This window comes from Talpa europaea, assembly GCF_964194135.1.
Source record: "Talpa europaea genome assembly, chromosome: 7".
NCBI classification, from domain to species: Eukaryota; Metazoa; Chordata; class Mammalia; order Eulipotyphla; family Talpidae; genus Talpa; species Talpa europaea.
Window position 1 is genome coordinate 77807637 of NC_140074.1, and position 23610 is coordinate 77831246.

General features: G+C 37.6%; 1 protein-coding gene across 2 annotated transcripts in view; it reads right to left on the reverse strand.

Moving 5' to 3' along the window:
* LOC311174615 (contactin-associated protein-like 3) overlaps positions 1-23610 on the reverse strand; it is a gene marked incomplete at its 3' end in the record, with an annotated part of 162038 nt that overhangs the window by 22899 nt on the left and 115529 nt on the right. The window contains exons 11-17 of one of the 2 annotated variants that reach the window (XM_084239190.1): positions 22614-22811; positions 18950-19106; positions 12426-12553; positions 7029-7199; positions 4909-5127; positions 1953-2192; positions 532-762 (exon numbers count right to left, since the gene is read on the reverse strand). In XM_084239190.1, the coding sequence (XP_084095316.1) occupies positions 532-762; positions 1953-2192; positions 4909-5127; positions 7029-7199; positions 12426-12553; positions 18950-19106; positions 22614-22811 (1344 nt within the window). Of the gene's footprint in view, positions 1-531; positions 763-1952; positions 2193-4908; positions 5128-7028; positions 7200-12425; positions 12554-18949; positions 19107-22613; positions 22815-23610 lie in introns of both variants that reach the window. The other variant, XM_084239189.1, reaches the window with a different exon arrangement.

Below are 23610 nucleotides of genomic sequence, written 5' to 3' on the forward strand. Positions count from 1 at the left end.
GGGTTTGTCCTCCAGCTGGAAGAGTCTTGGAAAGCCTTGACAGCCATGGGTTTGGTAACTCATCCTGCATTTTTTTTTTTTTTTATGTAGGTATGACTTCTCAGTGGTAAAGACCAATCACATTTATCAGATGTTATTGTTTTTATATCACTTAATGTACTTCTTCATATTGCTTAGAAGTTGAAGGAAGTATTTTATGTGTATAGAATATCTTATTTCAAAATGATCTGCAAAACTAATTTGGATTATTCATGTACAGAAGGAAAAGCCTCCTGGTAAAAACACAGTTTCACATCAAATACATAAACTGATGAAAATTTTATGAGCAAAATGCATCTTATTTTAATCATTGAGCTGATAACATTAGTGATAAATATGTGAGGCTATCATACAAAATAAAACAACCCTATAAAAAGAAAGCTGCGGAACACACAATTGTGTTTCCTTGTTTGTAGTTTAACACTGAAAGGGCACAGTCCTCATGGTCCTAATTTCCTAATTCAGTTTTGTTCTCACACTAGAGATACTCACCATTGGGGGCAAGGATAATAGAGAGGTATTCCTCAGAGAAGGAGCTTACATACAGCAGTAAACTGGGAGTCCCTGTGGTTCGGAAACTCAATGTGGTCATTTCTCTGGTCAGTGTCAGATTCTCGTGAAATAAAGTTGCCAAGGAGCTGGAGTTCTTACTGAAGGTGTGATTAGAATGTTCTTGGAAACTGTAGATAACTGATGAGCCAGTTCCAAAATATGCAGAAATTTCTGGAATGTCACAAATTTTTGTTATGTTTACAATATGTAAGAGCAAGGGTCTTATTTTATGTATATTTAAAGAACATTGCTAATCCTTAAGTATCCCAAGATAAAGTAATAATGACATGCTTTACTGGTGTTTTCTTTTACTTTAAAAACTTTAAACACTGTTGGTGGGAATTATAAATTGGTGCAGTCAGTATGGGAAAGCTTGAAGATTCCTTAAAAAATTAAGATTAGAACTACATATAATCCAGCTAAACTGCTGAATTTTCATCTGAAGAATATGAACACTAATTAGAACACTAATCCAAAGAGATTTATGTACCCCCATGTTCATCATACACTATAGCCAAGAGACGGAAACAACCTATCTGCTTATGGGTGTATGAGTGGGTAAAGAGCAATGGTATACCATTCAGGTACAAAAAAAAAAAAAAAAAAGATAAAATGCTGTGATTTGAAACAACATAAAAGCATGTAAAAAGCATTATGGTAAGTAAAACAAGTCAGATGCAGAAAGATTAGTATCATGAGACTTCACTAATGAAACAAATGAAGGAACAAAACAAAACAAAAACAAACTCTGAGACTACAACAGCAAAATAATGCTTACCAGAAAGATAGGAGGAGAAGGGGGTGCACAAAAGGAGCCAATTATATGGTGATGGATAGAAAATAGAATTTGGTAATGAGCAAAATGTAGTATATTAAGTTGACATACAAGTCTGTACTCTGAACACCCAAGACACAATGTTATAAACCGATGCTACTTCAATATAATGATTAAAAATATGTGACTTAGATAACTAAACCCTCCATATTCTTATAACCCAGAATTGAATAGCAAAATAGTATTGCTTGGTCCCCAAATGCTTCATTGTAAAAATATATAAAATTAGATGTCCAGTGTAAATATGTAGTTGAGGTTATTGCTCTCTTGGGGTGGGGTTGCACTAAGAGGCCTTTAAAACAGTCAGAGAGGACAGGTACCTGCTCTGACATAAGCAGTCATGGGCATCTGAAAAATAGAATCATTATCTCTTCCCAAGTTAAATAGGGGAATGAGGGACAGAAACAATTCTATTTCCGCCCATTACAGAAATTGCCTTGTCCTTTAGTAACAGTGTCACGTGCCAAAGTCGCACTTCACAGTTTGTTTCCCATCCTTTCCTGGAACCCGACTGGAATCACCTCACCCTCTGTGCAGAAGGGCCCGTTGTAGGCAGAGAAGGTGCAGTCGCAGGTGATCCCCCTCCTCTTCTCTCTACACTGCCCGCCGTTGCGGCACAGGTGACCATAGCTGCGGCAGTGGCCTGGGCACCCTGGTTCCACTCCTGGTGTCATCGTGGCTCTTTCTTCCAGGTCCAGGGCCAACCCATTCAACTGCAGGGACCGAATGCATCCCAGGAAACCTCTCTGTCTGGTTGCGGTGCCACCTGCAAGGGGAACACTGCAAATGTCCATGTGTTCCACGTGTCTAATCCCACTTTCATCCATTCGGCCAATTGAGGGCAAAAGGATAATGCTCAAAAATTTACCTGTGGAACATTTTATAAACAAATGTGATTTTGAAAATATGGGTTGTGATCAAATGTTAGGAATCATCAAACCAGATTGGGTAAACCATTAAGGAACTTAAAAAAAAATATTTATTTATTTTATACAAGAACTGGGGTACAGGTCAGATGCGCAGGAGGGTGAGAGGATTTACCAGAGACATAGCAGGGAACAGAACAGGCAGAATGACAAAATACACTGCTGAGGGGAGCAGTGGGCGATACAGGAGAGGTCTGCGCGCCATGTGGGACCCTCGCGGGCTGGCTGGGAACCCGAACCGGCGCTGCATAGGCTGCAAACAGCTTCATAGCACAGAGCTCATCTGCCTGCGCCACCAGGGGAGGCCCAAGGAACTGTTTTTTAAAGTTGAACTTGATATTCTTTCTTTTTTGAAAAAAAAAAATTTATTTATGCATACAAGAACTGGGGTATAGGCCAGAGATGCGGGGGGTGAGAGGATTCACCATAGACAGAGTGGGGAACAGAACGGGCAGACTGACTGAAATACACTGCTGAGGGGAGCAGTGGGCAAGTCAGGAGAGGTCTGCTGTGCCATGTCGGTAGCTCCCTGGCCAGCCCGGGATCAAACTCGTGCTGCAGAGGCTGTGGATTGCTTCATAGTGCAGTACTTAACCCCTTGCACCACCAGGGAAGCCCCATGAATTTGATATTCTTTCTAAAGTTACAGTTTGAAATATTTTTACATTTGTTCTTTTTTTTTTTAAAGATTTATTTATTTATTTATACATGAACCGGGGTACAGGCCATATTTACAGGGGGGTGAGAGGATTCACCAGAGACAGAGCAGGGACCAGAACAGACAAACTGATGAAATACACTGCTGAGGGGAGCAGCAGGAGCAACATGACAGGTCTGCTGTGCCATGTGGGACCCTTGCTGGCCGGCCGGGATTGAACCGGTGCTGCAGAGGCTCAGACAGCTTCACAGTGTGGCGCTCAGCTGCTGCACCACCAGGGAGGCCCTACATTTGTTCGTTTCTAAGGAACAAAATGGCTCTTTTTAAAGTTTTAAAATGATTATGTGATTAACAAAGTTTACATAGTTGAAAGTTTTGTGATATATTGATATGCATTATAAAGGTAACAGAGATGCAAGTTTTTATAACACACAAAATATGCACTTGTTTATATATATTTGTATATTATATATTTTTGAATTTTTGCATATATGTAATACAAATTCTCACTTAGAAAAGCTCTCAATAATAAAGCCGTGAAAAGGATTTTAGGAGGAGGTAAGAAAAGGGAGATAGGGTGAAGCCAAAGTCTAGGGCCTCAGGGCTGCCTTCTCTGTCTACATGACTCTGAAGTCAGGTGGTGTAACATTAACTGAATAATTTACACCTCTCTCTGTTTTCATGATGTTGCATGGAAACTCACAAGTCACTTGGAGAGACTGCTTAAAACACAAATTTGAGGGCTCATTTCAGGGGTTCTGATTCAGTAAGCCTGGGGTAGGATCCTCAAATCTGAATTTGCAAGTAGCTTCTCAGACTTTATAAACATGACCTTTGTTGGAAAGCTAATTCTATGTAGGTTTCCATGATAATTTTGTTTTTAGCTATCCCATTAATTAATCTTCAGGATTATAAATCAGAAAATAAAATTGTTTCATTTGATAGTTTGATGACTTAAAATCAAGTTTCAACTCTGTAAGAAGTATAGTGTGGTTGAAGCTGAGTTTTATGGTGCCATTAGTTGTGTACACACACACACACACACACTGAATATGAATTCACTGCATGGCATTAACCCCTACAGGCTATAGGCATCTCCTGGCAAATCAGACGGTGTGCTAATTTGTGGTTTACACCAGGTTTTAATTGGATGGTATACTAATTTATTTTAAAATATATGACAAATGACCAAGTGAGAGTTACCTCATCAATTTGCATAGTTTCCAAATTAGAAACTGAAAAGTAATATAGCAAAACTTGTTTTCCCTTTGGGAAAATCTAACAATACAAAATAATAAGCAAGTAAACTAAAGGGAAGACTTGTACCACCTGAACTTTAAACTTTAAAGAATGTATGGTGAGAATAAAGGAGCTAGGCCAGATTCAAAACATGTATGCAATGAGTTTGCAGTGGGGAGAGGTGAGGACAGAGAGAATCCAGGTTCCAGTCTGCTCAAAGTCCTACTGTACATAGCCACACCAGGAGTCTCTGCCAAACTGGTTTCCTAAGGTCTGTTTTTGAGGGAGCACTGGTGAATTCTGTACCAATTACACAGAGAGTTCTTTAATTTTCCTGAGAATGAATTGGGAAAAATGAATAAAAATTTCTAATTGTTTTATAAATAATATTGATTAAAAGTAACTGAAACAAGCTTTGAAATCAGTCCCATGGTTAGAAGTCCAACTTGGGGTTGAATTTTTCCTTTGGCTGGATTTCTGTGGTCAAGTCACTTGAACTTCCTGAGCCTCCGCTATCTCATCTGTAAATTGTACAATAACCTATGGAAATAGACACTACAATAGTTGTTTACAACTGACATTCTTTTGTGGTTACGATTTTTCCTTGGTCCTTCTCAGTATTCCCAGCACGGCTGAGCAATAAGCTGGCAGCGACTCACCCACAAAAAGCTGGCTGTTGAGCTGCAAGCGAGCGTGCCCATCAGCGGGGGCTGGTTGGGTCTTTGGAGGGAGCTGATCCACTTGAAGAGATGCTTCTTTAATGTTCCGCTCTGCCCTCACATGGTGCCACTGATTGTCGTTAAAGGGAGTGGGGGACTGCACTGTGACCTCACAAGGTCCATTCCCCACATCAAAGGAGAAGGTCACTCGGGAGGGAGCTGGAAATATAGGTAAGAGAGTTAGTTGTTCAAGCTCATTAACATAGGGGAAAATTTAGTCTTGAACAGATATGACAAAAGCACCATTACATGCTCATTATAAAAGGGAACTTTGACACCAGTGCAGACAAATGTCAGTCTGAGCTGACTAGCAGTACAATGTTAATTTGTATCCCAGTGGAAGAAAAGCAAATCTGGTTTGAACTATTTAAATCAGAGTTTACTATTCATCTTGCAGAGCCCTACAGAAGAGAGATATTTGTATTTAGAAAGAAAACTGGCATGTTAACTGTCTTCATATGTCTAATTGAGTTTATTTAAAAGTGATTTAGATATCCATACAGTTTCAAAAGCACTATGTGAAATTTTGATAGTAAGGATTTAAACTTTGTTTATATGAAAAAAAGTGACTAATCAGTTAAATAAAATAATGTTATAATTTAGAAAGGAACTATTTGACCAGCTTAGTTTAATAATCTGATTATACACTAAGTGAAGATAGCACGACATTGTCAGGGACTGTTCTGTGATCCATGAACCTGTTTTACTCTATTAAATATGATTATTTAAAATAATAGAATTTTGGACTCTCTCCTACTCCCTGTTCAACAGACAGCCACTTTTTATAACTCAAGTCAGCTGTGTCCCTGAGATATGAGTGAAGGTTTGAGTAAAGGGATTTGGAGATACTGGCTCCTGGCCACCAAGGCTGCTTCTAACTCTGGCAAAGTAAATATTGTTTCCATTAATGGCCCCTTCATTGACCTCAGCTACATGTTATAGTGTGATTCTATTCAATGCAAGTTCATTGGGACAGTGAAGGGTAAGAATAGAAATCTTGTCATCAATGGAAAATCCATTTCCATCTTCCAGGAGTGATATCCCACCATCAGTGGGGTGATGCTGGTGCTGAGTATATTGTGGAGTCCACTCGTGTCTTCACTACCCTGGAGAAGGCTGGAACTCATAAAGGGCAGGGCCAAAGTGACCTTCTCTACCACTTCTGCTGATGTTCTATATTTGTGATGGGCATGAACTATGAGGATAACAACTCCACCAACATTGTAAGCAATACCTGCTACATCAACTGCTTATTCCTCCTGACAAATGTCATCAGTGATAACTTTGACATTATGGAGGGACTCATGATCACACTCGATGCCATCACTTCCCCACAGAAGAACACTGAATGCCCTTCTGGGAAGCTGTAGAGAGATGTCCAAGAGGATGCCCAGAACCATAATTCTTGCTTTAATTGGCACTTCCAAGGTTATAGTCAAGGCCATTCATTCTTAAGCTGGACAAGAAGTTTTCTGGCATGGCCCTCTGTGTCCCTACCCTAAACATGCCTGTGGTGGATCTGACCTGCTATCTAGAGAAAGTTGTTAAATACAATGACATCAAGAAGATGGTAAAGTAGGCATCACAGGACCTGTCAAGGATACCCTTGGTTACACTGAGTACCAGGTACTCAACAGTGACACCCACTGTTCCACCTTTGATACTGGGGCTTGCATTGCAGTCAACAAGTTTGTCAAGCTCACTTTTGGTGTGCCATGAATTTGGATTTAGCAAAGAGTGGTGGATCTTATTGTCCATATGGCTTCTAAGAAGTTAAGAGTCCCCTGTATCACCAGCCCCAGTGAGAGCACAGGAGGAAGTAAGAGACCCCTTGACTGCAGCAAAGTTCTTCCTCCAGGTATACAACATGAGAATCTCCTAACTCCATCACATTTTTATCCCAGACCCCTAACTCATGTGCCATTAATAAAGCATACTGTAGTCAGGGGGGAAATAATTGCAGCATTTAATAAAGAAACACAACTGGCATAGGAATTGTATCAATGTTAGGTCACGAAGGGGTTTATTGCTAATTAGAGTGCCCAGCTTGAGTGACTCACAGTGCAATTCCAGCCTGATGAAGTCCGTGATCCCCAGATTCTCTACAAACACCCCAGAGGGAGCAGTTGTCTTAAAAAAGAAGGATACATCAGCACTAAGCTCTCCATGGAATGTAGGAAAATGAAGGTATGATGTTTCTGTATTGAAGGAAGCTGAATTCCAAAATAAATCTATTTACAAAAAAGAAAAAAAAAAACAATAGTGAAAACAATGAAACAAAGTGAATAACAATTACATTTTATATTCCTAGAATTTTTTTTTAACATCAAATGCATTAATTATCTATGAAAACCTTCATTTTGGGATTCTAACATGAGCCATGGGTAAAGTTCAAATAGTGATTCTGTAGAGGATTAAGATTCTGGACATGGCCGCAACTGAGGGGAGGGACTCATGAAAATGACCTGTTTTATTTTTTTTTAAGTAATCATAGAGCAAAATTGACTTTTTGAGCCATACAGTTAATGTGAATTTTAACAAATGCAAGTCTTTGTGTAACCATCAACTAAAGCAGGATAAAGAACAGTTTCATTACTCCCCCAAAATTCCCTTATAGTCATACCCTCCTCCACCTTTAACCTCTGGCTTCCAAAATTTAGTCTCTGTCTCAATAGGCTGAGACACAAAATTGGAATTGTGTAGTACCTGACCTTTTGAGACTGCCTTCTTTCATTTGGCATAAAGTCTCTGAGATCCATTTGGGTTGCTTCATGTATTCATTTCTGCTTACTACTGTGTAGTGTCACATCATAGGATTATGTCACACTTTATTTGTTCATATTTGAGAACACTAGGTTTGTTCTAGATTCTCACAATTACATGAAAAGCTGCTATAAACATTTGTGTACAGGTTGTGAATATGAGTTTTGATTTCTCTAGGGTAAATACTCGGCAGTAGAAATCCTACGTCATATGGTAACTATGTTTCACCTTATTTTTTAAAATTAATTTTTATTAATTATTTTTTTAGTTTTTTACACCATTGTTCATTTTTATAAGACAATATTAAAAAGATTTCAAAGTGGGTGTACCATTTCGCATTCCCATCTACAATATGTAAGTTATTCCACTGTTTCATTATCTTTACCAGCACTAAATATTATTAGTAGTTATGCTAGCATTTCAAATTGGTCTAAAGTAGTTCTTGCTATGGTTTTAATTTGCTTCCTCTCATAGATAAAGACATTGATTATCCTTTCATATGCTTATTTCCAACTCATACCCTCTTTGGGGGGGCGTGTCTGTTCAATTTCAGTAGAACTAACATCTTTCCCACGCTGTCTTCCAACTCATGAACACAGTGCATCTATCTATTTATTTATTTATGTATTTATTTGTGGGACCCTCGCCGGCGGCCAGGGAATGAAACTGCGGGCAGCCTCGCAGCCCAGCGCTCAACCGCTGCACCACCAGGGGAGGCCCAGTACATCTATTTATTTAGATTTAAAAAATATTGTAAATATTTAATAATTTTTTAACTATAGAACCTACGTGTTTTTGTTATATACCTAAATATTACCATTTTGGAGCTATTTAAAATGATATTGTTTGGTAAATTTGGTTTCCAGTTGTACATTGCTAACATACATGATTGATTTGTCTGTGTCATGTTTGTATGCTGCAATCCTGTTATTCTAATGACTTTTTTTGTAGATTCCAATATTCTGTATTTTCTAATTAGATGATTGTCCATATATCTACAAACAGTTCTCTTTCTTATTTTCCAATTTGCATGCACTTATTTCTGGTCTGATACTATTTTTTTAAATTAATTTTTTTTAATGCATACAAGACCTGGTTACAGGCCAGAGGTGTGGAAGGGTGAGAGGATTCACCAGAGACAGAGCAGGGAACAGAACATGCAGATTGAAGTACACTGCTGAGGGGAGCAGTGGGCAAGACAGGAGAGTCTGCTGCACCATGTGGGTTGTTCCCTGGCCGGCCCGGGATTGACTCAAAATGTGATGCCTTCCTTGCATCACCAGGGAGGCCCCTCTGTTCTGATACTATTACACTAGCTAGGACTTCCAGTATGATAAAATTGTTGCATGGAAGGGGTGAGACCCTTATCTTGTTGCCAATTTTAGGAGGGAAATTCAGTTTTTTATCACTAATTATTATGCTAGTGTTGTGTTAAATATTCTCTATTAAGTAGTGAAAGTTACCTTAATTTGCTAATAATTTTATTATGAAAACAATCTTGATATAAATTACCCTGTCAGGTTTTTTTTTTTTTCCAAAGATTTATTTATTTTTATACAAGAACCGGGGTGTAGGCCAGATGCACGGGAGGGTGAGAGGATTCACCGGAGACAGAGCGGGGAGCAGAACAGGCAGACTGATGCAATACAATGCTGAGGGGAGCAGCACGCAAGACAGGAGAGGTAAGCTCCACCATGTGGGATTCTTCCCAGCCAGCTGGGATCAAACCCGCACTGTAGAGGCTGTGGACGGCTTCACAGTGCAGCGCTCAGTCTGGATGGTAGCCTGTTAGCTATGTTATCAACAACTTTACTCCATAATTAGGATCAGATCCATGCATACTGAGCTCTGAGATCAACCTAGGACTTTATTAAACAACTTATGGCATCATTTTCTTGAACTCTTTCCTCTCTATGTTTTTCCACATACTTTTTAGTACCTGGTTCTCCTTTGAATCTCAGAGTCAGAAAACTGAGGGTGTGCGCACTCTATTCAGCTTGTTCTGTTGCACAGCTTGTTCTGCGCACATATACACTTGTCCAACTATATCCCTGGCCATTGCCAAATACTGGTTAAATAGGAATAGAATAAAAAAGGTAACACAAATCTTGCCATCATCTTTAAGACACAGTTTCCCTGTTGAGAGTGGATAGGCCCTGCCTTCAGAGGTCTGGCTCTTACAGACCTCTTTGCTCTTGGTCACATGATTTTCAATATCACTTTGATATCAGTGGTCTTCATGTTTATTCATAAGTTCAGCCTCCCTGAAATGTCAAGACAGCCTCTATCTCTATTACCATGAAGCTGTCTGGAGACTACAGCCTCAGAAAATATAGAAAAGGGGAAAATGAAATTAAAGCATTCCCTGGGGAGTAAGGTGTTTCTATTCCCTCCTTCAACAGGACAGAGGGCTTTTCTGGGAGTTTTTTTATCCTGTAACAGTGCTTGTACTGCAAACTGAGAAATGCTAGATGAGAGGTTACATGATGAATTCTGGACGTTCTTCCCTGTTACTATTGCCTTTCAGAACTCTGAGAAAACTTGCATGCATTCTCTCAGGTTTTATAGGTGAGTTCAGTAGGAAAAATACGGTATGGTTTACTTAATTTATCTAACCAAAAACAGAACTGTGGCTTGCATTTTCACGTCATGAGTGAGAAGAACAATTTTTGATACTCTAGTATTGGCATATTAAGAAAATGTTCCAGCAGGCAGAAGTCCAGAATAGGTTTTTTCCAATGTGTCACCTTGGTATGCAAAACTAAGGTCAACTGAAGTCTTGTGAGCCTCTGGAGAAGCTATTACCATTATCTTAAAAATTCAGGTTACCAGGCCTCCCTGGTGGTGCAGAGGGTTGAGTGCCTCACTGTGAAGCCAGACCTCTCCTGCCTTGCCCACTGCTCCCCTCTCCTCCCCTCAGCAGTGTCTTCAGTCTGTCTGCCTGTTCTGCTCCCTGCTCTGTCTCTGGTGAATTCTCTCACCCTCCCATGCCTCTGGCCTGTACCCCAGTTCTTATATAAATAAATAAATCTTTAAAAAAAAGAATTCAGATTACCTAGATTTAGGAGCATCATAAAAATAAACTTTTTATTGGAAACCTACCAAACTAAGGCAGTGCAAACATTTAGAGGCAAGGTTTGATTATAGGAAGTCATCCTGTCCTTGTTGTGAGACCCCATCTTCTCTACTTGACAACTCAAGCATCAGTGCCATTCCTTAGCATAGAACATAAACTCCTAGTTTGTCCCATTTACTTTAGAATTTAAAGTCATGTACGTTTTTAATACACATGAAATTAAATTTGATCTTTTCTTCTACTAATCTTATGTTAATATGCTTGCTCATCTAGCCCAAGAAGAACCCAAAAGAGGTTTAGGGGGATTTCCCATTACCTCTCTGCTCCCCATGCCCCTATAATATACTCTCTTCAGTCAACGTGAGATAATATGGTCTCCCATATTTAGACAATCTACAGCTCAATTCTTACTTTTTTTTTCAATAATAAGGGTTAAGAACATTGGGATTTTCTCACATAGGGCTTCAGGGAGGGTTGTGGTTTCACAGGCTCCTCTGAGGGACTGCTAGACATATGAGGCAGCATAGCCACCACGGTCTTGGTGGACATTGTCCTCTGGCCTCTACTCTGATAGGCAAGCCATTGGACAGTTAGAAATAAAAGACTGACGTGACCTCATTGTACTCCCTCTAACTGCTGGGTGAAGTATCAGCTAAGAGGGTAGAGGAAGTAGCTCAGTTATAGGGCCACAGCAACAATCCAGACAGAGGTACTCATGGAGGTGGTCTGGATCCATTTTTGAAGTTGTAAGCAATGAGACTGCTGATGAATTAGCTAAGAGAGCAAAGAGAAGTTATCACTGCCTATAACTTTTTCAATCTAATGAGCAACAGAAAGAATAGCATTACCACACACTGAGCTGGGAAGGCTGTTGTGGAAATGTTTTCTGTTTACTTTTTGACAAGTTGGATGAAATATACATTGCAAATCAAATAGAGTACAGAATAGCCAGTTTGATGCAGGAGTTGGAATTTCAGAGATACCGAGCTTAATAAACCACTGAATGGACCACTGATATCAAAGTGACATGGAAAGTCATGTGACTAAGAACAAAGTGGGGACAGCTGAGGAAGGAGGCTTGGGGCAGCCAGGACAAGATGAAGGAAGCCTGGGAAGGAGGAAGGAAGGAAAGAGGAAAACTAGGATTTTGTTGTAGTTGGTCACCAAGTAAAAAGAATAAGAAAGAAATCCAGGTGCATTTGGACAGAGGTTACATAAGGTCTCCTGTATAAACATTCAGAATTGCCAGAGGCATTGCCAGAGGCAGGTACACTTGATGGCACCTGCCCTTGTTTTCTCATTATTGTACCCACTTTAGAAATCTGAGCACTCAGCAAAGTGCCTTATACTTTATGGGTGTATATTAGATGTTCAGGGACCAAGGGATTGAATATTTAAGATGGTTCTATGAGTCTTCTATATAAAAGATAATTATCCACATGGAATATAATTATTCTTAGTTTTCTCAATTATGATTAAAAATATTCTATAAGTACATGCCTGCCTAATGAAATAAAGATTGGAAAAACATTGTTTTTAGAACCCATGCAGTCAATTTCTCATAAAACATCGATATGTATTCTCAGGGTCCAAGACAGTTCCTTTTGCAACTACTTACTGTCTCCCTGGCAGAGCAGAGGCCCCAGGGAGTAAGTTGCTTCAGCATGTGGTTGGCTTGTGTCTGTTGTCACAATCTGAGTGACTGGCAGGTGCTCCTTATGGGAAAGCACTACAGTGTCACTAGCCCTAGAAAACAAATAAAAACACTGGAAATTATTTTGGAAAACATACAGACGAGTAATCATCTTTTATTACAGTTCAGGAAGTATTAAGCTAAATTTGTAAATACACAGCAGTAGGGAAATCAGAGGGTCATCTAATGTTTACAAAGATAGAAATGCACTTAAAGGGGTCATCTGAGGAACAAAGATCACGTTCCTTGACATGAGTACAAAGAAAGTGTGCAGATCCTGATCCGTGGTCAGAAGTGCAGGCATGGGATTACATTTTCAATCCCACTGAGTAATTACTCTTTCCAAGTTAGCCATTGTGTAATAAATGCACAACTGACATATGCAAGTAAGAGTGATCTGCTTTTATGAAAAGAAAAAGTACTTGATTGACATGATTTAGGTTTATGCTTTCAGTTCAGTGTGGGTTATGGTTACTAGGCATTTCCTTACTTGTTGATGCTGTAAATTTTAAAACAAACAAAGTTACTAATTCTAAACCAAGATGAAGATGTGATATAATGCACTGCCAAAATGAATGAATGGCTAATGCATGGGAAAGTGCTTCTTCAGTGAGTGTCACTATCCATTCATTTGACATTTGGCACACATGAATATGCCAGGCCCTGTGTGTAGGGGATATGGACATAAAAGCCCCCATTGGTGTCCCCAGGAAGTCTATTGATATTTAAGGGGTAATATAGCCATAATAATATCATCATATAACTGAATATTTGAGGAACAGTAGTACCCATGGTTCCAACAAAATAAGGACTGAAATGGGAGGCAGGGAATTTGGTGGTAAGCTGGCTTTGTCAGCAACATCTCATCTGGAGACAAAATAAGAAGATTTTGCTACACCTTGTAAGCTTTTTATATTTTTCATTTTTCACTCCAGTTACTTTAGACTTATTGACAATTAACGGCTTCCCTAATTCATCATTATGATTCATTGTATCTGTGTAGACCCTAGAGAGTTTTCAATTCTAACAATTACTGAGCCACGACTCACTCCAGTCTATGAAACTTGAAAACTTTTATACCTCTGCTCTCGCAGGTCAAAAAATTAGCCATTTCTTATGGTTCAACATAATAGTTTTGTGGCAAAGAAAACTGAATAATTTAACAGTCATGCCAAAATATACTTTTCATACAAAATATATTTTTAAAATAGAAAAGTTAAAATTATTGAAAATTGTCTATTGTTGGGGTTTTTAATAAGTTACTAGCAGTGCATATAATAAGATAAAAAAATCCTGAAAATTAAGAAAAAAATAATCAGATTAGTCCAAAAATCAGATAAAATAAAATAACATTTGTTTGATACCTCTAAGAGAACACAGACATTTGATACCAAACACTTAGCCCCCAGTTGTCTTGGGAACTGGTGGTCAACAAGCTAAATGGTGCCATTATAACATGGAGAAGTCAGTCTGGAATTTATTTTGCTATAAATGTAGGGATAACACATCAAAATCCTGGTGTTCAAACTATCAATAAATGTTTTATCTCAATCAATAAAGGTTGATTGCTATTTGGTTGAACATTCTAAGGAAAAATGTAAGTATATTTAGTTGTTCATTGAAGATCCTTGAATTTTTAAAAAGCATCTAAAAGTTAACACTTTATTAATGTAGTGAAAAGCTACATTTTAATTCTGCTTTTAGCATAGACAATGCATACAAATTTCTGAAAAAATCTTAAGGAAAATCATATGTTTTGTGTGTGTTAAGGCACATATTATAATAGTCTTTTTTTAAAGATTTATTTATTTATGCATACAAGAACTGGGGTACAGGCCAGAGGTGTGGGGGGTGAGAGAATTCACCAGAGACAGAGTGGGGAACAGAATAGGCAGAATGACTGAAATACACTGCTGAGGGGAGCAGCAGGTGAGTCAGGAGAGGTCTGCTGCACCATGTGGTAGCTCCCTGACCAGGGATTGAACTCGTGCTGCTGTGGCTGCAGATAGTTTCATAGGTTGCGCCCTAACCCCTTGCACCACCAGGGAGGCCCTATAATAGTCTTTTTCATTTTGTTGTTGCAAAGTACCTTCCTGAATCTAAGGACATTTTAAATACTTTTATTTAAAAGTTCTTTATTAACACAAAATATCATAAATTGCCAATGCCATCAGATTCATTCAAAATTGCCTAATTTATAATTACATCTCAGTTTTCTCCTTGCTTTTCTATTCTTTTAAATTTTATGAACAACGCATGATAATTTTTTGCAATAGTTTTAAGCATTCAGTAAGAGAAATTCTACATCTATTAGTTACCAAGCTCTAGAAATTATTCTTACTCTTTGTTGTTTTTCAGTAGACTTTTTTGAGATATAATAGAACTTTGACTAGTTTATTGGAAAGGCTGAATGGAAGAAATATTGGGTCAACTTTCATGTTTTATAATTCTTTAAGAAAAAGAGGGACTGATGACAATATAATTATCATTCAGAATTATATATTTTGAAAGCTATTAGTTTCACTGCCCTGTGTGATCATCCCTCTGGGAGACCCAGGTTGTATTAATTGCTACATCACTGCAACACTTTTTCATATCCAGTAGGGCTTCTCTCTGACCTTGTTTCCATCTTCTGAATTGTCTTAGTTATTCTTACTCAATTTTAAAATTGAATTTTGTCACCATCCAAAAGAATAAACTGATATTTGGCATTTGTTTGGAATTAAATGAAATCAAGAAAATCATTTGGGGAGAGTTGTAGTATTCATGACAGTAGTCATTACATGATGTCTCTACCTACTTAAATCTTATATTCTCATAATAAACCTCTATAATATCATTTTTGCACAAGTATTTCATATTTATGTTATCTTTATTCCATGGTACTATACTGTTTGTTACCTTTGCAAGTATTTTTTATAGTAATACCTCTAGAAACATATTCTTCTTAAGAACTGAGTTGTTCTAAGATTCAGTAACCTTACTAATCTCTCATTAATTTCAACAATAGTTTTATAGTTCTGCATATTCTCTTGGGTTTTCTTTGTGGACAACCATATTGCCTATAAATAACGTAGTCTTTATTTTTCTTGCTTCCAATATTTTGTGGCTTTTGAACTATATTATATATACTTATTATCTATTATTCATTTCTAAAATCACTGCCTTGTAATAATCATAGAAACTGTCCAACTATTGTAATTTTTTGTTTTATTTTATGTAATATTAGGAAAACCAGTTTGTAAAAATACGCATGTGTCCTTAAGAAAATTTGTATTATATAATTGTATGTGCCTAAATCAACCTGCTAATTTCATTTAAATATATTTTATATCCCTACTTTTGTTCACTTGACTTTCCATTTATTGACAAATATATATAAACCTCTTCTTATCATGGTTGATTTGTTAATATGTTTTAGTTCTGTCAGATTTTTTCTATATACATTTTGAATTATTTTTTATTAGAAGTATACAAGTTTTGGATCATTAGTTCTTCCTGGCAAAATTAAAAAGCATTATTACATAGAGGTAGTAAACTTTGTTCATATTCATTCTTTAGAAACTTACTTTTAATTGTATTTGTCTGGTAAAATATATTTTTAGCATTTTATTTTCAATGTTTCTGGATGTGCAAAGAAGAAATACTTTTTAATTCAATATGATATATATGATTAAAGTGGATATTTCTGTGACATTTATTGTTCATGATTACTCAAACATTGCTTTTATTTTCCACTTGCTCCTTTCTCTGTTTTTAATCTAATTTCCTATCTCCTATTGGATGAACTGTTTTATAATCCATTTTTGATACTATATTTTTATTCTTTCAGAGATCACATTTAAAATTTTAAGGTATACACTTTAAGCAATTTAATGTTAATAAATATTTACAAAACACATTTTAAATCTTTTCACTTCTGAACATGCTTTTTAATTTTGTAAGTTATAATCCTTGCTTATACAATGATTGCTTTCTCACTTTTTTCTTTTTATTTATTTATTTATGTATTTATTTTTTGGGACCCTCGCCGGTGGCTGGGGATCAAACTGGTGCTGCAGAGGCTGCGGGCAGCCTCGCAACCCAGCGCTCAACCACTGTGCCACCAGGGGAGGCACAGCTTTCTCACTTTTTTAATCTCATAGATATATGTATGTATACATATACACACACAAACGCACACACACACACATATATATATATTATTGATGTTTTTTACCTCTTGGTTTTTAAACTCTGACTTTACAAATTTCTTTTATATATATATTTCTTCATGCATCTGAGATGTTTCTAACAAGCCCTTTTTCTTTTTCTCTTTTATTTTTGTGTAAAAGTACTGGGGAGCAGGCCAGAGGTATGGGGGTTGGGGTGGTGAGAAGATTCATCAGAGACGGAGTGGGGTGAAGAACAGATGGATTTACTGAAATACACCGCTAAGGGGAGTAGCAGGCAAGACAGGTGGGGTCTGCTGAGCCATGTGAGTTAGCTCCCTGGCCAGGGATCTAACTCAGGCCATAGAGATTATAGAGCTGACACTTAACCCCATGCCCCCAGAGAGGCCTAATAAGTTCTTTTGCTTTCATTCTAAAAACGATTCCTTAAAATTCTTTTTTTGTGGAATTTCTTTGTGGTATATTTCTTCAGCATCTGTCTAGAGATCCATTTTGTTTCACTTTTAAAATTGTCTGGGGCCTCCCAGGTGGCGCAGTGGTTGAGCGCTGGGTTGCGAAGCTGCCCGCGGCCTCTGCGACGCCGGTTCGATCCCCGGCTGCTCCCCGGCCACCGGAGGAGGGTCCCACATGGCGCGCAGACCTCTCCTGCCGCCCGCTGCTCCCCTCAGCAGTGTACTTCGGTCCTTCTGCCTGCTCTGCTCCCTGCTCTGGCTCTGGTGAATTCTCTCACCCTCCCGGCTTCTGACTGTACCCAGTGCATGTATAAACCAAACAAACAAACAAACAAATAGATAAATAAATAAGACATGCCTCTAGAAAATTAAAAAATAAATAAATAAATAAAAATAAAATTGTCTGCTGGGTAAATGCTTGGAATCTGACAACTGTTTTACTTCTGAACTGGGACAAGAGTGTCCTACTGTCTATGGCTGCTCTCTGCTTTGAGGGAAGGTATTTTGCTGTCTAATTGTCTATTCCTTCTAGCATTCTTTTTAGTATTCTTTGATTTCACAATCATTCATGTACATATGGATTTAGTTTTATTTATCCTGGTTGTTATTCCAGTATTTTCTCAATTTTGGAAATTTCTGAGTTATTTCAATATTGTCTCCTCTTAGTTATCTCCAATCTTTTCTTTTGAAGCTTCAGACAGACACAAGTTTAGTCTCCTCCACCTCCTCCTCTATTTTTGCTTTTAGTTTCCATTTTGTTTTTCTCTGTACTAAATTCTTTGTTCTTTATTTTCACTTAATTTCCATTCCAAGAATTTTATGTTCATTTGGGTATAATATATGATTTAACTAGTCTTAAATTTCAATTACAATATTTTCACTTTTAAACATTCAGTTCTTTTTAAGTCACACTCATTTTGTTAATAGTATCTGCTTGCTTTCTCATGCTATAACCCCGGTGTTTATTTTCAAACAGCTCATGTATTGAACTTATTTTATGCTTACTAACACATCGCTTCTCTGGAATTTTAGACATCCTATCTACTCTTTGTGGTTTCTCCTGCCTCCTGCCTTTCTCCTCTAATGTCATGTGACAGTAGATTATGAGCTCATGTTTGGTGGTATTTTCTCTGTGTAGTCAACACAAAGAGAGAGTGTTTCATATAATTCTATGATGAATTACTGGTACTGCCAATCTGTGGTGATGTTAACTTAATTCACGGGCCATCCAAGTAGTCCAGGTAATAGAAACCTGGACTCCCAAATTTCATGAGGGCAGGACTCTAGACATGAGTTTTCAGGGAATTAAATTAGTTACTAGAGAACTATCTGGAAGACTTGTCCTTGTTGACCTTTGCTTTGGGCTGCAGCCTTTTGAGACCTCCAGTTTTATCTGCCTCATATGCCCTTTCAGAGACTCAAGAATTTGGCTGCCACTCTCTTATGGCTATTTAAAAACACAACTAGAAATTAGGGAGTTTCATAGACTAGCCATGCTACAGTCATGTGATCAATCAGGCTAAACTTTAAAAAGTCTGTTATTTTCCTGTCAGTAAATAGTAAACATTAATCCAGTACTTATTTTGTCTTACCAGAAAAATAAAATGGATATGACTAATTATTCATAGGTAGACAGAAATAGCTACCTTAAAATTTTAGGCTTCAAATTAATTACACCATACACATCAAAAATTATACTTTTAAATTGCTAGGGAATTCTTAAATCTAGTTTTTTTATGTATTGTGTCCATTATCTGCTTAAGGAACATAGTTAAAACAATAAAAAGAAATTACAGTTTGCACAGGGAAATTATATGGAAATCACCATTCATTCCGGGCAGCATCACAGTTGCAGTAATATTGAGAATCAATGCAGTTCCCCTCTAATCCACAAGTACATTTTTGAGCATCAGGCAGAGAGCCTCCCCAGTAAGTGTGTGTTTCATTGGTTCTTCCAACCCACCAGCTCACTGGGGTTCCATCTGAAAGACAAGTATGAGAAAGGTGACACCTACTTTACCCCCCACTACCTGTCTCTCCAATACAGTTCCTTTCTCTCTATTTAAAATAGAGAGACTACTGAGAAGTGAACATATTTTAACTCTACAATCATATAACTTTAAAAAGGATTTCTGGTTATTTAAAAATATTTTAATAGTAAGACTTGTGCTATCACAATATTGTTTTTTTATTATTATTAGAAAATAAGCAAGTAGTGCCTGAATATCATTCAGACATGATATTCACATATTTCTCTTGAGAAATACAATTATATAATTTAGTTGAAAATAACATTCAAAATATAATTGTCATCAAAATAAAAACCAGGGTATTTATTCACTGAATCTAAAATCTGTCTAAGATCCTAAAATGCCACACAAAGAATTTCCTATTATTATGCTCAGTATGACTTTCTTTCACTTTATTTATTAGCTGAAAACATTGGTATTTTCAATCACATTTTTAAAGAGTTGCTTAGAGATGAATGGGTTTTGCTTATACTGAATGGGTTTCTCTGTACTGGGAAACTAAAGAAATGGCACCCAACAGTCTTCTTCATGCCTCAGGTAAGTTTTAGGGTCAGAACATCTCTGAGCCAACTATAACTCAGCTCTTAGGTACAACACTCTGCTTAGCAGATCTCACAGGCCAGTGGCTGCTTCAATTCTACAGGACTGCACATTTATACTAAAGACCTAGAAACACTGCTGAGGCACCTGACAGGAACCAGAGCAAACCTGGGAGATGGTGATCAGAAAAGAGGAAGTGTGTAGGCAGGTGGAGGGCAAACGCTCCCTAGTAAACAGAGCAGGAGGGAGAATGGAAGTGACATCAAGTCGATTGGCTCTGAACAGAAGCCTGTCCACTTTCCTGTGCTCTTTCAAACCCTTCGATTATCCCCAACAGGCCCCTGGAAGAATCTGGAACAACTCCCAGCTGCTCCCTAATTTATAGCTGCCACTGCTTATTATGGCTCCCTGTTGTCTGCTTCTGCTGACAACCTCTCAGCTTGTAAACACATTGACTGCATTCATTACCACTCACCACAGGCCCAGTGGGTAATATATGTGCCAAGAAATCCAAATCAATGGTCTTTTTTTTTTAATGAGTTGAAAATTTCTCTCTAGAGGGTGTTAGTGGAGATTTTTTTGTTATTCTCTCAGAGATTAAAGAACAAAAAATCATATGTAAATACATAATTGTACATCCACATCAGAATTTTTCATTTTTTCTATGAAATAAAAACCATTAAGTGCTTTTAAAGGTACAGAAAGGTGCATATGGCACCATTCAAAATTTGTTTTAGTAACCCAAAATAATAACACTAATAATAATAATAATAATAATAATAATAATACAAAATAACTAAGAATAACTCAAAGAAGAATTAGAAGCTGAAATGAAAAAGAATGGGACAGACATGATGACGAGGGTGCACAACTACACCTGTCCCATTTTGGCCGTTGGTTCACAATCCTGCTCTTTAGTCACATCCATTTTCCTTGATGATTTTAGCGTTCATCGTAAGGTCCACATTGCTGACTAGTATGTGAATGCTTACTGTCACAGAACTTCTCTCTCTAACCACCTACAATCATATTCCCAAACTATCTAACACAGAGACCCTGTGGATAATCTTCCGAAGGTCCTTGGCCTCCCCTTCCTCTCTGCAACACCAAAGCCACGTGGGAGCTGCTACACTCTAGCTGCTGTACTTGATCAGCACAACTCTAGTTTCCCAGTAACTTCTAAGAATCTGAACAGTGAAAAATTACTGCAATAAAACTGAATATTGACCAAAACTGCCCACCCAGTCTATTCTATACATTTCTTATATGGTTTGATCCTCACACTGTGTTCATACCATAACATTCTGCTGAAAGCTTGGTTGCTTTTACTCTCTCCACACAAAGGTAACATCCATGGTCTGCACACCTGTCTGTGTCTGATGATAATGAAGAGCAAATTAGTACAACAATTTTAAGGTGTATTAGACTATACTATTTGTTTACCTAATCTCTACCTTATTTAAGAGCTTGACATATAGAAGGCTTAAATGAGTTTCTCTAAATTAAGTTTGCACTGAAAATTCTCCAGTAGCACCTTATAAGAAATGTGTATTACGAGCAAGCACAGTAAATAAAGTCCCTTATTTTGTTTCTTTAGCAAATTATTTTCCCCTTACCCCACTTAAATACTTGCTTTTTGTTGGTGTTATTGTTGTCATATATATTTGTATCAAATAAATGTCCGCTAAGTATGTATAAATCAATAGGCTACACACTGGCTCTCCATGCAGGAATCCTTTCTGATCTGGGTGGGGACCAGGTTCTGGAATAGACCATATGTATATTTGTCTCCTAATTCACTGGCTTGTTATGTTCTCTGTCTCTGTTAGTGGTTGATTCCAGCCCTCTTCTGCTTTTGCCTTGTCTTCCTTGGTTGCACAACAAAACTGCATTGCTCCACAGCACTGACTGAATCTCCTAAAGGGAGTTTATTTATCTGGGGAGAGCACACCACTTTAATTCAGGCATCTATTTGACAGCAATCAACTAACAGTAAGTACTAAACCTTTTAATTTTAACAATAAACTCACTAAACCAGAAAGTATTAACAATACACTCACTAAACCCGAGAGTTACAAATAACTAGCACTTAATTCATCTACTTTATAGATGATGTGCAATTAAATCCCTGTAATGTGAGTCTCAACTCTGAAGACTGAAACTCAGAAGATGAAACAATTTTCCAAGTCCCATAGTGGCCCAGGGACAGACTGAAACTTGCACCTCTGTGAATCCTTCCAGGCACGCTCTGTTTGCTCCACTCCCCTGCTGTCTGGTCAGAGATGGGGAGACCAGTCTCCAGAAAGCCAAAGTGTTTCATTGAGGCTGTAGGATTTGACATTATACAAAAGGAGGTATTTCAAAGAAATAAAGCTGAAATCAAAAATGTTTTATATAAAAATAAAAACTTTCTTTTTTAAAAAAAAATTAAGACTAGTCTGAATATGCTAAAAGAATTATTGACCATTTTGTTATTTTATGTCCTGAAAGGGCTGTGCGATGCCAACATTGTTCTCTAACTAGTAATCACCCAAGACACTGATTGTATTCAGTCTATGAGAAAGAATCTCACCAAAATAATCCCCTTCAGATAATTGACCCATGCTGCTGTTAGCAATCCTTTCTAAGGATTCATCATTGAGAGGTCACTGCACTTCATAGTAGATGAGGACAGCGCATTCCAAGGGCCTTGTATGTAGACTTTCACTGCTTAGTTGCCCAGTTGAGTATGGATAAAGACTACAGGTCATTCCCAACTTTGAGCAAAGAGAAACACAATTTGACCTCTTTGCTCTAAGGAAAAGCATCTCTGTAATTTCCAGATTGTGACTTGTGGACACAAGATGTCTCATGCTTCTGTGGTTGTTGTGAATTTGTGGGAACTACAGTGCATTGTGCTTGATTATTCTTACTACTCACTGTTGCGAGTTGAAAGCCGTGACTTCTTGCAGTGGAAAGCCAGCTCCTGATGGCAATGATCCGCACGGTCAATTATGGCTTGGAGCTGGTCCATGCTGGCTTTGTATTTGAAAAACACAGGATGGGGACTTTCTCCACCGGTGCTTTTGACCTTGGCCATGTGGGAGCCATCATGCTGCACTGAGATCCATGCAGTGTCTTGTGGGCACAAGTGGGATGAGAGGGAGACAGGAGACTGTAACTAGACTGTAATTACTAAAATAAATGAAAGAGGCATCTTTTGTCTGAATTAGGTTTTCATTTTCATAAAAACCTTTGTAATGGGAATCAACATAAATGGGGTTCTTAAAATTTTAATATTAGGGAGTATATTGAATTTGTATTACCATGTATTTGCAGTATCTATTTTTGGTGAATTTTGTTTGACAATATAGTCAACATTGTTGGGGGAGTGAATTTTGAAAGTTTTGTGTTATAACATTCAACAACACATTATATTATACACGCACCATTTTAGCTCTTAAGTTTTTTTTTTCCTTTTATTACCAAAATAATGAAACTAAACTTTGTTGTGTATATCATTATCTTTTTTTTAATTCATGGATAATATATTTTTTTAATATTTTATTTTATATAATTCTTACATCATTTTTCATCTTTGCACAATGTATGCATTTTCATTATGGTTATATTCCCCATACAATTGCACCCCCCCTTATTTTGGCTCTAGTCCTTCCTCTCACTGCCCCTCCCTCAACCCCCCCGCCCCATAGTTTGTCTCTGGTTTATAGTTGCTTGTTGATTTTGATTTTTACTTTGTATTCATTATCTTTTTAAAGTCAGGTATACCTCACCTGCCTGAGAATCTTTTCCTCTGATAATCAAATAAATGTGTAAAAGACACACTTGTGGGACAAGCAGCTCACATAGTCATGCAAAATAATTGAAAATAAATATTTTTACAGAAATTGACTGACAGTGTGTCTGCAACTCATTC